We start from the raw sequence: 13,539 nt of genomic DNA on the forward strand, positions 1-13,539 counted from the left end.
CCTGCATTTCCATAATCCAAATCACAAAACCATAATTCTTCTTTTCCAAAAACCGCCCCCTCCTTCCTATGTATGTTTCGTCTCTCTAGCACCAAGTCTCTCCACTTTTTGCTCATCAAGATTTTCATCACTTGTCAATGTGCCATCTCACTTAACCCGAGTCCTCCCTTTCTTTTTTCAAAAAATTATGCAAATTTAATTTTCTGTACACTTCCGTTTTGACACGCGAATCATCCTGCTTCTGGTTCCCCACCCACCATGACACGCCTACTTCTTCTTCCGCTATGCATTGAGCAAAGTAACCTTATTATTATAACAATAATTGGAGTTACTTGAAGTTCTGTCAAAGCAGTTGCCATTCCCGCAATACAAAATTATATCTTCATTGTTTTGCACTGATCACTTGGTGGTGACTGTATCATGCTCTCTCTCGCTCTCAAGATTTAAGGGCTTATTTATACCTAATATCCTACTTAAAACTATCAAAAGAAGTCACAGTGATGTTTAAAATTCTTGACTAAAAACTTATGCACAAATAAATCTGCCTTAATAAAGTCTAGATATTTTATCAACAAGACGTAAATGTAAATGGTTGCTTAGTTGCATAATAATTTCCAAAGGGTCAAACTATATTCATCTATAATGTTACCAGATTCATGAGTTTCACATGAGTTTTGGCATTATTCCAACTGAATCACTGCCACACTATTTATTACTACAACCTTTATTAATCGAGTTGGCCTTGCCTGATTCATTATTCCAACTGAATCACTGCCACACTATTTAGGACTACAACAAATCGAGTTGGCCTTGCCTGAAACACGATATAAATAGTCGCTTCATTTCTCAGAAATTTCATTAGGTGCTTGCCTCCGGACGAGGCAACATCTAATCATTTCATCCTTCTCAACGTTTTAAACATTTAAAGTTTTTAAATTACAAAATGGGTTTGGCCGAAGCTATTAGGCTTTAAGTGACCACATTAAATATTTGGTCTATAACTTATTTTCCTACTATTTAAACCGTTAAGAGATAACATTTTCCTAAATAAAATAAGTCAGTCTAGGCACAGCCCAGTTACTATTTTCCTTAGTTTTTATTTTGCATTTTGTACTTTTCTAAGGTGAACTAAAGTCAGCATCCATTGCCATTGCTCACTCATTTTCAAGTACTGCTCTACTGATAGATACAAAATCTATATTTGTATATCACAGCTCAGCTCAGTTACTATTTTCCTTAGTTTTTATTATGCATTTTGTACTTTTCTAAGGTGAACTAAAGTCAGCATCCATTGCCATTGCTCACTCATTTTCAAGTACTGCTCCACTGATAGATACAAAATCTATATTTGTATATCACAGCTCAGCCCAGTTACTATTTTCCTTAGTTTTTATTATGCATTTTGTACTTTTCTAAGGTGAACTAAAGTCAGCATCCATGCCATTGCTCACTCATCTCCTTCAAGTAATTCTCTACTGATAGATACAAAATCTATATTTGTATATCACAGCTCAGCTCAGTTACTATTTTCCTTAGTTTTTATTATGCATTTTGTACTTTTCTAAGGTGAACTAAAGTCAGCATCCATGCCATTGCTCACTCATCTCCTTCAAGTAATTCTCTACTGATAGATACAAAATCTATATTTGTATATCACAGCTCAGCTCAGATTTTCCTTAGTTTTTATTATGCATTTTGTACTTTTCTAAGGTGAACTAAAGTCAGCATCCATTGCCATTGCTCACTCATTTTCAAGTACTGCTCTACTGATAGATACAAAATCTATATTTGTATATCACAGCTCAGCTCAGTTACTATTTTCCTTAGTTTTTATTATGCATTTTGTACTTTTCTAAGGTGAACTAAAGTCAGCATCCATTGCCATTGCTCACTCATTTTCAAGTACTGCTCCACTGATAGATACAAAATCTATATTTGTATACCACAGCTCAGCCCAGTTACTATTTTCCTTAGTTTTTATTATGCATTTTGTACTTTTCTAAGGTGAACTAAAGTCAGCATCCATTGCCATTGCTCACTCATTTTCAAGTACTGCTCCACTGATAGATACAAAATCTATATTTGTATATCACAGCTCAGCCCAGTTACTATTTTCCTTAGTTTTTATTATGCATTTTGTACTTTTCTAAGGTGAACTAAAGTCAGCATCCATGCCATTGCTCACTCATCTCCTTCAAGTAATTCTCTACTGATAGATACAAAATCTATATTTGTATATCACAGCTCAGCTCAGTTACTATTTTCCTTAGTTTTTATTATGCATTTTGTACTTTTCTAAGGTGAACTAAAGTCAGCATCCATTGCCATTGCTCACTCATTTTCAAGTACTGCTCTACTGATAGATACAAAATCTATATTTGTATATCACAGCTCAGCCCAGTTACTATTTTCCTTAGTTTTTATTATGCATTTTGTACTTTTCTAAGGTGAACTAAAGTCAGCATCCATTGCCATTGCTCACTCATTTTCAAGTACTGCTCTACTGATAGATACAAAATCTATATTTGTATATCACAGCTCAGCCCAGTTACTATTTTCCTTAGTTTTTATTATGCATTTTGTACTTTTCTAAGGTGAACTAAAGTCAGCATCCATGCCATTGCTCACTCATCTCCTTCAAGTACTGCTCTACTGATAGATACAAAATCTATATTTGTATATCACAGCTCAGCTCAGTTACTATTTTCCTTAGTTTTTATTATGCATTTTGTACTTTTCTAAGGTGAACTAAAGTCAGCATCCATGCCATTGCTCACTCATCTCCTTCAAGTACTGCTCTACTGATAGATACAAAATCTATATTTGTATATCACAGCTCAGCTCAGTTACTATTTTCCTTAGTTTTTATTATGCATTTTGTACTTTTCTAAGGTGAACTAAAGTCAGCATCCATTGCCATTGCGCACTCATAAATCCTTCAAGTACTGCTCTATCGATAGAATACAAAATCTATATTTGTATATCAAGGTATATGGTTTTGCAAAATTCCAAGTGTATTACATTAAAGTTTGTTCTCCTTTCCGATTCAAAATGATTTTACCAAATTAGACGGATTGAAATCGTTTCCGTTTTCTTATGAACATGTTTACTTTACTTCTCGCATGATAATTTTCCTATTTTAATATGCAAAGTGAAATTTTTATGGCAAAAAAATATAAAAGAAATCCAAGTATGTGGGTAACTGACTGTTACAAAAGCCGACTTTGAAAGTCAAGATTTAAGATATTTGCGAATATTTTGCAATATATGCAGTTAAAAAATGTTCTTTGTTTTTTTTTATTTTTTTAAGCACAACATAGACTCCTTTGATCTAAATAAAATCGAATAAAAAAAGTTTAAAACACATTGATACAAACAAGGATACATTAATCGATGTCAATTATTGAAGAATATTTGTTTGGAACATGTTTTAAAACAATTAAAGCACTAAAAGAAATATACAATTTTAAATCATTTTAATTTTAAAAATTTTGAAATTTTATTTTATCTTAACATTGCTCTGTAATATTAATCAATTTCAATCCTGCGGTTCTTTATTTTGGGGTCTGTTAGTTGTTCAAATGTAAGCTAAATACATACATCCCCAAAAGCAGGCAACAGAGAATTCGAAGAAATTTTTGCTTGTAGGGGAAATGGGCGCACGTCGCTGATTGGCCTTAAGATGAGCGTTAAGGGGAAATGTTGCTTTTGCTTATATACTCGAGTCAATTCTGATTGGTCAATGGGCGTGTATATAAGTAACGAACTGTTTGGGGGATTTTGGAGCCACGCCGCTTTTCACATGGTATAGCCACATATCTGTAAGTGGGTGGGTTGGGAGGTTGCTGAATGGAATGAGTGTATGTATGGATTTGTGTTTAAATGCTCCAACCGTCTATATCTCGACATTGAAGGCCGCCGCAGCATTTCATTCTGCGCAAATCTATCATCGTCAACAGACGTCCCAGACCGAAGCTGTAACTGAAACAGGATATTACGAAAACTATCTGTCGGAACTGTTGATTTTGTTTTCCAAACACAAGGAGAAGTTGTTTAACAATTGCCAACCCTCAAAACAAAACCAATTCCAAATAAAAAAAAATGTACTCACATATCTGAAGCAAAAAAAAAAACAAAAAAATAAAACCAAAAACAGTGTTTCTGTCGAATCTCACAGAGGGTTGAGATTCATCATCGATTACTTATTTATGAGTCCTAATAATCCAGTTACTCAAAAATTTCGACAGGGTGTGACTAATGCCCATTACCCCATTATTGGATTATTCTCACTGTGGTTTCCACTCCCCAAAAATAACAAAGAAATCACACACACAATTGAAAAAAATGGGAAATTTCTTTATCTTCCTGGAGAGGACCTCATCAGGTTATACACGTGTGGTTTCCACTTCCCAAAAGTAACAAAGAAATCACACACACAATTGAAAAAAATGGGAAATTTCTTTATCTTCCTGAAGAGGACCTCATCAGGTTATACACGTGTGGTTTCCACTTCCCAAAAGTAACAAAGAAATCACACACACAATTGAAAAAGATGGGAAATTTCTTTATCTTCCTGAAGAGGACCTCATCAGGTTATACACGTTTGGTTTCTACTTCCCAAAAGTAACAAAGAAATCACACACACAATCTAGAAAAAAATGGGAAATTTCTATATCTTCCTGAAAACGACCTCATCAGGTTATACACGTGTGGTTTCCACAACCCAAAAGTAACAAAGAAATCACACACACAATCTAGAAAAAAAATGGGAAATTTCTATATCTTCCTGAAAACGACCTCATCAGGTTATACACGTGTGGTTTCCACTACCCAAAAGTAACAAAGAAATCACACACACAATCTAGAAAATAATGGGAAATTTCTATATCTTCCTGAAAACGACCTCATCAGGTTATACACGTGTGGTTTCCACTACCTAAAAGTAACAAAGAAATCACACACACAACCTAAAAAACAGGGAAATTTCTATATCTACTGAAAAGGATCAGGTTATACACGTGTGGTTTCCACTACCCAAAAGTAACAAAGAAATCACACACACAATCGAAAAAAAATGGGAAATTCCTATATCTTCCTAAATAGGACCTCATCAGGTTATACACGTGTGGTTTCCACTACCTAAAAGTAACAAAGAAATCACACACACAACCTAAAAAACAGGGAAATTTCTATATCTACTGAAAAGGATCAGGTTATACACGTGTGGTTTCCACTACCCAAAAGTAACAAACAAATCACACACACAATCTGGGAAAAAAAATGGGAAATTTCTATATCTTCCTGAAGAGGACCTCATCAGGTTATACACGTGTGGTTTCCACTACCCAAAAGTAACAAAGAAATCACACACACAATCTAGAAAAAAATGGGAAATTCCTATATCTTCCTAAATAGGACCTCATCAGGTTATACACGTGTGGTTTCCACTACCTAAAAGTAACAAAGAAATCACACACACAACCTAAAAAACAGGGAAATTTCTATATCTACTGAAAAGGATCAGGTTATACACGTGTGGTTTCCACTACCCAAAAGTAACAAACAAATCACACACACAATCTGGAAAAAAAAATGGGAAATTTCTATATCTTCCTGAAGAGGACCTCATCAGGTTATACACGTGTGGTTTCCACTACCCAAAAGTAACAAAGAAATCACACACACAATCGAAAAAAAATGGGAAATTTCTATATCTTCCTGAAGAGGACCTCATCAGGTTATACACGTGTGGTTTCCACTACCCAAAAGTAACAAAGAAATCACACACACAATCGAAAAAAAATGGGAAATTCCTATATCTTCCTAAATAGGACCTCATCAGGTTATACACGTGTGGTTTCCACTACCTAAAAGTAACAAATAAATCACACACACAACCTAAAAAACAGGGAAATTTCTATATCTACTGAAAAGGATCAGGTTATACACGTGTGGTTTCCACTACCCAAAAGTAACAAACAAATCACACACACAATCTAGAAAAAAAATGGGAAATTCCCAGATCTTCCTAAATAGGACCTCATCAGGTTATACACGTTTGGTTTCCACTACCCAAAAGTAACAAAGAAATCATTCTTAAATAGGACCTACACGTGTGGTTTCCGACAACCCAAAAGTAACAAAGAAATCACACACACAGTCGAAAAAAAAATGGGAAATTTCTATATCTTCCTGAAAAGGACTTCATCAGGGTTTATACACGTTGGATATAGTGCTTCAACATTTTTTTTTGGCGTTTCAAATTTATTTTAAAAGTACGGAATATTATTTGCCCTCAAACATAATGAGGATAAATTTTGCCAAAGACCAGCAAAATTCGTTAGACATTTTGTTTTAATTCTGATTTGGTAACTGAGAATCAATTTATAAATGATCATATTTAAATATCTTACTTGAATTCCATTCGGAATGGAGCAGGTGTAATATATGTACATATTTTAGTTCCTCCCATTTCTCCCAGGCAGCGCAGTTGTGCGATAAAGCACACAAGAACAATTTATATTTTTCCTTCATATCTGTAGTATTATATATGTATCTATGTACATACATACATAAGTACATACATACATAGTTTCCAATTCATTTTATCCACCATCAAAATGCAAAATAAGTTTGTGTTATCTCCACAGTGATCGATAGCAGCGACGCCGACACCAATGCCGATACCGATGACGACACAGCTTTCCAGGGAAACAGAGCCAAAATCTTAATATTTGTTGGTGGCTTAAAAACAATTCCTTTGTTTATGCATTGGATTGTGTGTTTTTTTTTTATTTGCTTTTTTGTCTTATGATGAAGATGTCCATGAATCTATCGCCAAGGAAAATGTACGATTCGGCAAAATTTGCTTTCCATCTGCTGCGCAGAAAATATTCAAAAATAGTTTCTTCGTCATAACATGTGCACATCTGCGTTTCTTATGCAACTCCACCTTGTACGACGTATTTAATTATTTACTATGTTTAACGAAAACTTTTTAACAAAAATATTGTTAACAGCAGCTTACGTGAAAAAAAACCAAATTGCGCTTTTTACTCAAAAATGATAATCCCAGTATTTCAGCACAGCTCCCAGTATTCGATCAAGGTTCGTGTTAGCAGTGTTGATTAGTGTTACTTAGGCAATACGGATGTTAGTGTTGATAACGTTTCAGTTTTAACGTAACGTTAAAACGTTATGGAACTTATGAAAAGTAAATATTGTCTTACAGAAAATAACAAACGAAAAGAGCAGGGTGATACAACAATAACTTTAGGTAGAATTGGACTTCGTACATTAGAAGAGAAGAAAATAATATCCACTGGGCTATGCATATGCACCATTTTTTCAAACTTTTAATCAAGGTGATTATCCATGTTACTTGTCTTTTTCTTCTTTCTTATTTTTTATCTTTCAACATTCACAGGCCATAAATCGACTATATGAAGCATTTCATCTTATTCCACACACACACACGCAAAATTGACATGGGGAATTTTCTTTCAATTTCAACTTTGACGAAGTACTAACCACCGATCGGTGCAGGGATCTATGTATCTATAATCCTGTTATTGTACAGTTAATTAGCTTAGCTTAAAATATTGACTAGATTGCACTTAATGGCTCATGAAAAAAAGTTTTATAAAATCGACTGGATTTTAACTTTAAATTTAAAGGGAACCTGGATTAATTCGAGGATCCCCAGTAACGAAGATAAAGAGTCAAGAGGAGGAGACTTTCGAGCATTAGAACAGTAAAAAAAAAATGTATGTCAATGTGTTTTAAACTTTTTTTTATTCGATTACATTTAGATTAAATGAGTCTATGTTGGGCTTAAAAAAAAAAATAAATATTCAAAGAAAATTTTTTAACTGCATATATTGCAAAATATTCGCACATATCTTAAATCTTGACTTTCAATGTCGGCTCTTGGAACAGTCAGTTACCCACAAATTTCACTTTGCATATTAAAATAGGAAAATATCTAGCGAAAAGTAAATTAAACATTTTCGTAAGAAAACGGAAACGATTTCAATCCGTCTAATTTGGTGAAATCGTTTTGAATCGGAAAGGAGAACAAACTTTAGTGTAATACACTTGGAATTTTGCAAAACCATATACCTTGATATACAAATATAGATTTTGTATCTATCAATAGAGCAGTACTTGAAGGAGATGAGTAAGCAATGGCATGGATGCTGACTTTAGTTCACCTTAGAAAAGTACAAAATGCATAATAAAAACTAAGGAAAATAGTAACTGGGCTGAGCTGTGATATACAAATATAGATTTTGTATCTATCAGTAGAGCAGTACTTGAAGGAGATGAGTGAGCAATGGCATGGATGCTGACTTTAGTTCACCTTAGAAAAGTACAAAATGCATAATAAAAACTAAGGAAAATAGTAACTGAGCTGAGCTGTGATATACAAATATAGATTTTATATCTATCAGTAGAAAATTACTTGAAGGAGATGAGTGAGCAATGGCATGGATGCTGACTTTAGTTCACCTTAGAAAAGTACAAAATGCATAATAAAAACTAAGGAAAATAGTAACTGAGCTGAGCTGTGATATACAAATATAGATTTTATATCTATCAGTAGAAAATTACTTGAAGGAGATGAGTAAGCAATGGCATGGATGCTGACTTTAGTTCACCTTAGAAAAGTACAAAATGCATAATAAAAACTAAGGAAAATAGTAACTGGGCTGAGCTGTGATATACAAATATAGATTTTGTATCTATCAGTAGAGCAGTACTTGAAAGATTTATGAGTGCGCAATGGCAATGGATGCTGACTTTAGTTCACATTAGAAAAGTACAAAATGCATAATAAAAACTAAGGAAAATAGTAACTGGGCTGAGCTGTGATATACAAATATAGATTTTGTATCTATCAGTAGAGCAGTACTTGAAGGAGATGAGTGAGCAATGGCATGGATGCTGACTTTAGTTCACCTTAGAAAAGTACAAAATGCATAATAAAAACTAAGGAAAATAGTAACTGAGCTGAGCTGTGATATACAAATATAGATTTTATATCTATCAGTAGAAAATTACTTGAAGGAGATGAGTGAGCAATGGCATGGATGCTGACTTTAGTTCACATTAGAAAAGTACAAAATGCATAATAAAAACTAAGGAAAATAGTAACTGAGCTGAGCTGTGATATACAAATATAGATTTTGTATCTATCAGTAGAGCAGTACTTGAAAATGAGTGAGCAATGGCAATGGATGCTGACTTTAGTTCACCTTAGAAAAGTACAAAATGCATAATAAAAACTAAGGAAAATAGTAACTGGGCTGAGCTGTGATATACAAATATAGATTTTGTATCTATCAGTGGAGCAGTACTTGAAAATGAGTGAGCAATGGCAATGGATGCTGACTTTAGTTCACCTTAGAAAAGTACAAAATGCATAATAAAAACTAAGGAAAATAGTAACTGGGCTGTGCCTAGACTGACTTATTTTGTTAAGGAAAATGTTATCTCTTAACGGTTTAAATAGTAGGAAAATAAGTTATAGGCCAAATATTTAATGTGGTCACTTAAAGCCTAATAGCTTCGGCCAAACCCATTTTGTGGTTTAAAAACTTTAAATGTTTAAAACGTTGAGAAGGATGAAATGATTAGATGTTGCCTCGTCCGGAGGCAAGCACCTAATGAAATTTCTGAGAAATGAAGCGACTATTTATACCGTGTTCCAGGCAAGGCCAACTCGATTTGTTGTAGTCCTAAATAGTGTGGCAGTGATTCAGTTGGAATAATGAATCAGGCAAGGCCAACTCGATTAATAAAGTCCAAAATAGTGTGGCAGTGATTCAGTTGGAATAATGTCAAAGCTCATGTGAAATCTGGTCACATTATAGCTGAATATTGTTTGAGATTTCTTTACTTCAGTTTTTACTGTTTTTGCAAAGAAAATAAAACCATTTTTATACATTATATTTTCGGCCTTTTCTCTTATGAGTACTTGAAGTAAATTTGAATTAGCATGGACTTAAAGATGCACCACAGGTTTTGTATGAATTAAATTTAATTATTAAAGGAAAAAAAACAACTTGACTTTTCTCATTTAATACTTTTTATTGTTTTTTTGTTTCTTTATTTTTATTTTATATAAATGAATATTTTGTTTCTCCTTTTATTTTTTCTCTGCCATGAAAGATTTGAAAAACGCACACGAATACAAAACCTTAAAAATAGATTACAATTTATATGTTTCTTATTTACTTTTATTTTTATTTACTTTTTTTTCGTAACGCTTTCTTGCAAATAAGTTTTGCCTGTTTGTTTTTTTTTTTTTTTGTTTGTTCTTGTTCTTTCTTCACCGTTGACAAAAGTTTGTATAAATCATAAATCTAAAATCTAGGCATTTATACCGTGGACTTATATAGTTTTTCTAGTAAATGTTTTTTGTTTTTGTTTTTTTTATGATTTTTTGTTTTTGTTTTCTTGCTTTCTTTAAACTTTAGATGCAAAAAAATCTCATTAAACAATATCCTATTAATATAATAGACAAAAAAACTGATAATATATGGGGGGAGGGGGGAGAGAAAGACACAGAGAGCAATAAATCTCAGAGACTCTCTTATGCTTGTGTATAAATTGTGTGGGCATATAAAAATAGAAACTCTAATTCTCAACTTGTTTAAGGTTTTGTTTTGGCAGCCGCCTCCGCCCATGGGAGGGTTGCTAGTGCGGTTCGGATATAGGCTAACCTTTCCTTTTCGCTTTTGTGTGTGTGTGTGTCTGTGTGTTTTAGGGTGGTGGCAGTTAGCTTCTAGGGGCTTTGTATGCCCATTATAATTGGATTTTTCTCACCTTTCACTCGATGTCGAGTTTTTTCAATTCCCTCCCTTTTTGTTCGTCTCTCAACTCTCACAGTTCGCATTTGTAGGCACTTTAGTGTTTCTCAAACAAAAAAGTCTTGATATCATCATTCCATTTCAATTTCAATTTCAAACAAACGAACGCAAGTAAATCAAGGATTTCAGGTTTCCATATGTATGTTTCCGTATATGTTGGATATATCATTTCCTTAGTTCTCTCTCTATATGTATATAATTTCTTTATATTCTAGTAACTGGGGCGTTGTTTGTCATGATTTCATTTCTTCGCTTGCCGGGATATGTTGATTCCATTTTCATTCCGAATCTATATCGGCCTAAGTACAGGTTGCTCTGTTTTGCAAATGCTCTCTACTTAATTTCCTCCTCTTTACTATCTAAATTGAGCTTAAATTCTTTTTCCTTTGCTTTCGCTTAATGCAATAAAAAACAAACAAAAAAAAAAAAAACAATAATAAAAAAAAAAATCATATTCTTAGTATTAACGTTGCTCAATATATAGATTAGACGTAAAAAAAAAAAAATTACATATAAATATTTAGTTAGTGCTCCGGTTTTTCAATATTTTTGAGAGCTTTCTCCGTTTTGTTTTGTTTCATAAAAAAAAAAAAAAAACTGTTTTTTCCGGTGGCGTTTAAAAACGCGCCCGAAACGCATGCAAGACGCGTGATCAGCTAGCTGCTAAGTATGCCTCCAAATCAAATGGTGGCTAATACGGCGACGACGGTGGCGGCGGCGGCGGCGGCTGCGACGGTTACGGGTGGCGGTGGCGATACCACCTTTACCTTACCGATTAGGTTACATTAGTTAAATCTCTTAACATATGTAATTGTACATGATGATTATCTGTTTGGTTCGCCCTCCTCCTCTTGGAGAGGGGACGAATGTTGCGACAATGGGATCGATCGCTCAAATTGGAGGCGGTCCGCGTATGTAGCGCAATTGGGGAGTAAAACTCATGGACAGATTGTTGAGATTGTCACAGCAGTTGGGTTGCATCAGGCAGGCGGCACAGAAGAAGGTGAACAAGGCCAATTGCATGGGAACAGCGGCTCTGGCAATGCGCCAAGCCCAGTTGCGACGCTGAACCTTGGACTCATCATTGATGTCATCATCTTCCGAGTTATCCTGCAGGCTGCAGATGATAGCTGGATCATCGGATGGATCATCATCACCCCCATCGCCACCTCTGGCCACAGAGTGTATTAGATGATCGATATCAATAGGATTTCTCTCTTCCAGCTTCCTTCTGCTATTCACATCCATTTCGCCAGATTTCTTTGATTGTCTCGTTTTCTTGGAATTCTTGCGTTTGCCGCTCAGTGAGTGATTGGACTTGAGAATTGTCGCCTGCTGTTCCTCACAATCTTTGTTGTTGTTGTTGGCTGCAGTGTTTGGCATTTTCTTAACGTGTCCATTTAGCTTGACATGTCCTTCATTGGCCAGAACGGCAGAAGATAGAACATGTTGCTGCTGCTGCTGCTCCTGGGCCTGCTGCTTCTGCTGATGCGAGGCAGCTGTACGGACAATTAGATCACGGCATGTGTTTTGCAAATGTTTCAATTCCGCTTCGGCACTCTCCATGCGGGCGGCAATCGAACGCATTGCCTCACTGCCTGGTGCCAGAGCCAATTCCAATTGCTTGGCCAAGCGACGCAATACGCCCAGACGACGTTCTCGCTCCGAGAGGCCACCATCGGAAGTGGCACCGCCATCCGAAATTCCCGAATCTGACAGGGAACCATTGGAAGCCGTAAATTTGGCAATATGATAAATATGATTGGGATCCAAGTGCTGATGCACGGCCAGCAATTGCTCTTGGCTAACATGGACCTTCTCGGACAGCAATTTGGCAACCAATTTGACATTCTGGGCCAATTCCACAGGTGTGGCCTGACCCTTATCGAGAGCACCCTCCAGACCTTTAAGTGTGCCGCGATCTTGGCCCAATGCCAAGTGGAATTCACTCAATCCAGATTCCAGTTCACGCCAGGCAATCAATGAGTTGGTCAGCATTTCCAGTTGCGAGTTGATTCTGTAAGAAATAACATAAACAATTTACAAATATTTGATATTGTTTATTATTTATTTAAAGGGTTTCATATTCCCACGACTGTCTGCCACATAGACATTATTTAAGGGAGAAAGAAAACCCCAATTTCGTTTCCTCTTACCTGGCATCGGCTTCGTCCCAAGCGCTGTACATATCGCTGACCTCATCCTTCAGATGCTTATGGAACTCCTGTTCGGCTGACATCAAAGAATTGATATCCCAATTGGCAGTGGTGGTCGTGGAAGTGGAAGTGGATGTTGTTACACCAGTCATTGCCTCCACCTGGTTGCCATTGCTATCGGTTACAGTGATGGCCACCGAGCTATTGCCTACTGCCTCCATTCCTTCGATTGTATCCAATTTCTTTACTGTCTTCTCCACAAGCGCATCATCTGCGTCGTCTTCCTTCTGTTCGGACTCATGCTGTTGATTCAATTGCTGATTGTTTTGTTCCACCAAAGCGCTCTGCAGACGCCTCTCCTGACGCGTTAGCCAACTGTGAACGGAGGCGTTTAGGCGCAACATATTCGTGCGGTAGCTGGCCAATTGGGTTTGCTCCGTCTGGAAAATGAAGAAAACACCCCCAAATTAGTTAACATGAAAGAACAGATGAGCAAGGGGGCTCCCGAC

The 13,539-nt window shown here is 35.7% G+C and overlaps 1 protein-coding gene across 1 annotated transcript in view; it reads right to left on the minus strand.

The window, feature by feature from the left end:
* Positions 1-10,740: 10,740 nt before the first annotated feature.
* klar (klarsicht) overlaps positions 10,741-13,539 on the minus strand; it is a 147,766-nt gene continuing 144,967 nt past the window's right edge. Inside the window, 2 exon segments of the mRNA XM_068287172.1 lie at positions 10,741-12,891; positions 13,031-13,470. Of these exon segments, the coding sequence (XP_068143273.1) occupies positions 11,766-12,891; positions 13,031-13,470 (1,566 nt within the window). The 3' untranslated portion in view covers positions 10,741-11,765.

This window comes from Drosophila tropicalis, unplaced genomic scaffold (genome assembly GCF_018151085.1).
Source record: "Drosophila tropicalis isolate 14030-0801.00 unplaced genomic scaffold, ASM1815108v1 contig_463, whole genome shotgun sequence".
In the NCBI taxonomy this organism is placed as follows: domain Eukaryota; kingdom Metazoa; phylum Arthropoda; class Insecta; order Diptera; family Drosophilidae; genus Drosophila; species Drosophila tropicalis.